The 2623-nt window shown below is 49.8% G+C and overlaps 1 protein-coding gene across 2 annotated transcripts in view; it reads left to right on the top strand.

Annotated features, from left to right (window-relative positions):
- Positions 1–2623, top strand: part of TIMM17B (translocase of inner mitochondrial membrane 17B) — a 4840-nt gene extending 2217 nt beyond the window's left edge. The window contains exons 3-6 of one of the 2 annotated variants that reach the window (XM_017523910.2): positions 1052–1115; positions 1927–2055; positions 2148–2258; positions 2348–2623. In XM_017523910.2, coding sequence (XP_017379399.1) covers positions 1052–1115; positions 1927–2055; positions 2148–2258; positions 2348–2436 — 393 coding nt within the window. In that variant the 3' untranslated portion in view covers positions 2437–2623. The remainder of the gene's footprint in view (positions 1–1051; positions 1116–1926; positions 2056–2147; positions 2259–2347) is intronic. The other variant, XM_017523909.2, reaches the window with a different exon arrangement.

The following is a 2623-nucleotide window of genomic DNA, read 5'->3' as shown; positions in this document are numbered from 1 at the left end:
TAGAGATGGGGTTTCAACATGTTGCTTGGGATGCTGTCTAACTCCTGAGCTCAAGTGATCCACCCTCCTCAGCCTCCCAGAGTGCTGGGATTACAGGCATGAACCACTACACCAGGACCAGACACATTTTGCCTAGAGGCAGATTCTGGCTCAGAAACCTGGATAGAGGAAAATGACAGGAATTTAATTGCCAGAGGGAAGACAGCATTAAAGTTGAGAGAATTCTTTTAACATAATTATTTTTCTCTGACCACCTCCCTTCCCAGAAGATCACAAATGCTGTGGTTTTAATGCTATCTATTTGCCAAAGTCTCTGCAATTTATATATGTAGCCCCATCCCTCCCCTAGATTCCTGGAACTCTCCTCCCTGGATCTTTGGCCAAGTTTCTCATCATCAAGGTCTCAGCACGAATTCCCTCTCCTTCAAGAGGCCTTTCCTGACCCCTCAGCCCCAATCATATTTCTTCATGGTGTTTCTGCTAAAGCGCAGATTGCTGTCTGAAGCTCCCTTGTTTACCTACCCTTGCTCACGATCTGTGTCTCCCACTGTTAATGTGAGCTCTGAGAGGGCAGGGAGCAGATCTACCTTGTTCATGGCTGTATCCCTGTATATGGCATGGTGCCTGGCACATATAGTAGGTACTTGTTTACTTGTTTTTGTTGTTGTTGTTGTTGTTGTTTTTTAGAGACGGGGTTTCACCATGTTGGCCAGGATGGTCTCCATCTCCTGACCTCGTGAACCGCCTGCCTCAGCCTCCCAAAGTGTTGGGATTACAGGCGTGAGCCACTGCGCCCGGCCAGTACTTGTTAATCATTTACCGAATGAATGAATGAATGAACAAATATATGAATGAATTAGCACTTGTCAACTCAGCTCTGAGAACATCCATTTTGGGGCACCCTCCACATCCCTAGTTCTTGGCCACTTCTCCACATCTCTACCGCTGATACCTCTAACAGATCTCCCATCTTCTTCCCTCTCTTAAAAGATGGAAACCCATCTGCCAGTGTCTTCAGCCCTGCCATGACTCCCTTTCTTCCTTTCCCCAGGGAATTCGGCACCGGTTGAGAGGTAGTGCCAACGCTGTGAGGATCCGAGCCCCCCAGATTGGAGGTGAGGGGCTTGAGGATATAGATATAGGAGATGTCTTGGCAAAGATGGGAGTGGTTGATCCTTCAGGTCTAGGCTGCAAGTTGGGAGTTCAGATTCTAGCCCCTGCTGGAGACTTTCCAGGGGTGTGATGTTTTCCAGCAATTGAATATGGAGGGGAAGAAAGTGGGTTCTGGAGTTTAAATTTAGGTCCTGACTCTTCCCTGCCATGTGACCTTGGGCTAGTGGCTTAACCTCTGTGAACCTCACCTGTCCCATTGGGGTGGTGATAACAGTAACCACCTTATCAGTAGTTTTGTAGTTTATGTAATTTACATACTACTAAGTGCGTGTTGCTATGCTAAACATTTTAATAACATTAACTAATTTAAAATTGCAGAAGTCAAATAACAGTACCTCGAACAGGTCCTGGCACACAGTAAGCCCTCAGTAAACATCTTAACTATCATATTAACTGGCTTTTCCAACCTATTTTCTTCTCACTGAAATCCAAATCAGAATTCCAACTCTGTGTGGTGATTATGAAGCTCAAAGTTGCTCTGTTAAAGGCTATATGAAGATAAATCTGCTTGTAAACATTTGTCAGCTCCCCATAAAGGTGAAGGGAATGTTGATGGTGATTATAGACGACTTGAAGTGGGAGCTACCACAGGATGGGGACAGATAGGAAATACTCTCTGGGGATTTGCTATCTGCCTTTGTGTCTGGGTTTTTTTCCCCTGTTCTTGGCCAAAGCATTCAGGCCTTGGAAGCCCCCTGAGATGTAAATTCTTGGGATTTCCCAGGAACTAATTAGGCCATGGTCCCACTACAGGTAGCTTTGCAGTGTGGGGGGGCCTGTTCTCCACCATCGACTGTGGCCTGGTACGGCTTCGGGGCAAGGAGGATCCCTGGAACTCTATCACCAGTGGAGCATTGACCGGGGCTGTGCTGGCTGCCCGCAGTGAGTGCCCCCTGGCCCTGGCCCTGACCCCAGCCTCTTCTACCCTGTTCTGCCTGCCCTCACCTCTGTTTCTCTGCCCCCAACTCCCCTAGGTGGTCCATTGGCAATGATGGGCTCAGCGATGATGGGGGGCATCTTGTTGGCCCTCATTGAGGGTGTTGGCATCCTCCTCACTCGCTACACTGCCCAGCAGTTCCGAAATGGTGAGTATCTGGTAGATGGTGGTGAGGGGAGCGGGAAATGCTCCACCTGGCCTCTTCCACTCATCCTTACCGGATTCTCCCCTCTCCAGCACCCCCGTTCCTGGAGGACCCCAGCCAGCTGCCCCCTAAGGATGGCACCCCAGCCCCAGGCTATCCCAGCTATCAGAAGTACCACTGAGGAAGCCCCTGCCACCATGGGAGCTGCTTCTTGGTTCCCTCCCCGATGATCTACCTCGAAGGGAGGGCTGGCTCCCAGTTAGCCCTGGGACCCTCTAGAGAGGGCTTCTACTCTGTTCCTTAGTCCCAGGGTGGGGGTGGGGCACACCAGCTGTCCTGACAGATGGGTCCCCTTTTTCTCTCTCAGG

This window comes from Cebus imitator, unplaced genomic scaffold (assembly GCF_001604975.1).
Source record: "Cebus imitator isolate Cc_AM_T3 unplaced genomic scaffold, Cebus_imitator-1.0 Scaffold30, whole genome shotgun sequence".
In the NCBI taxonomy this organism is placed as follows: Eukaryota; Metazoa; Chordata; class Mammalia; order Primates; family Cebidae; genus Cebus; species Cebus imitator.
Note: the sequence above shows the minus strand (reverse complement) of the source record. Positions and strands in the feature narration are given on the sequence as shown.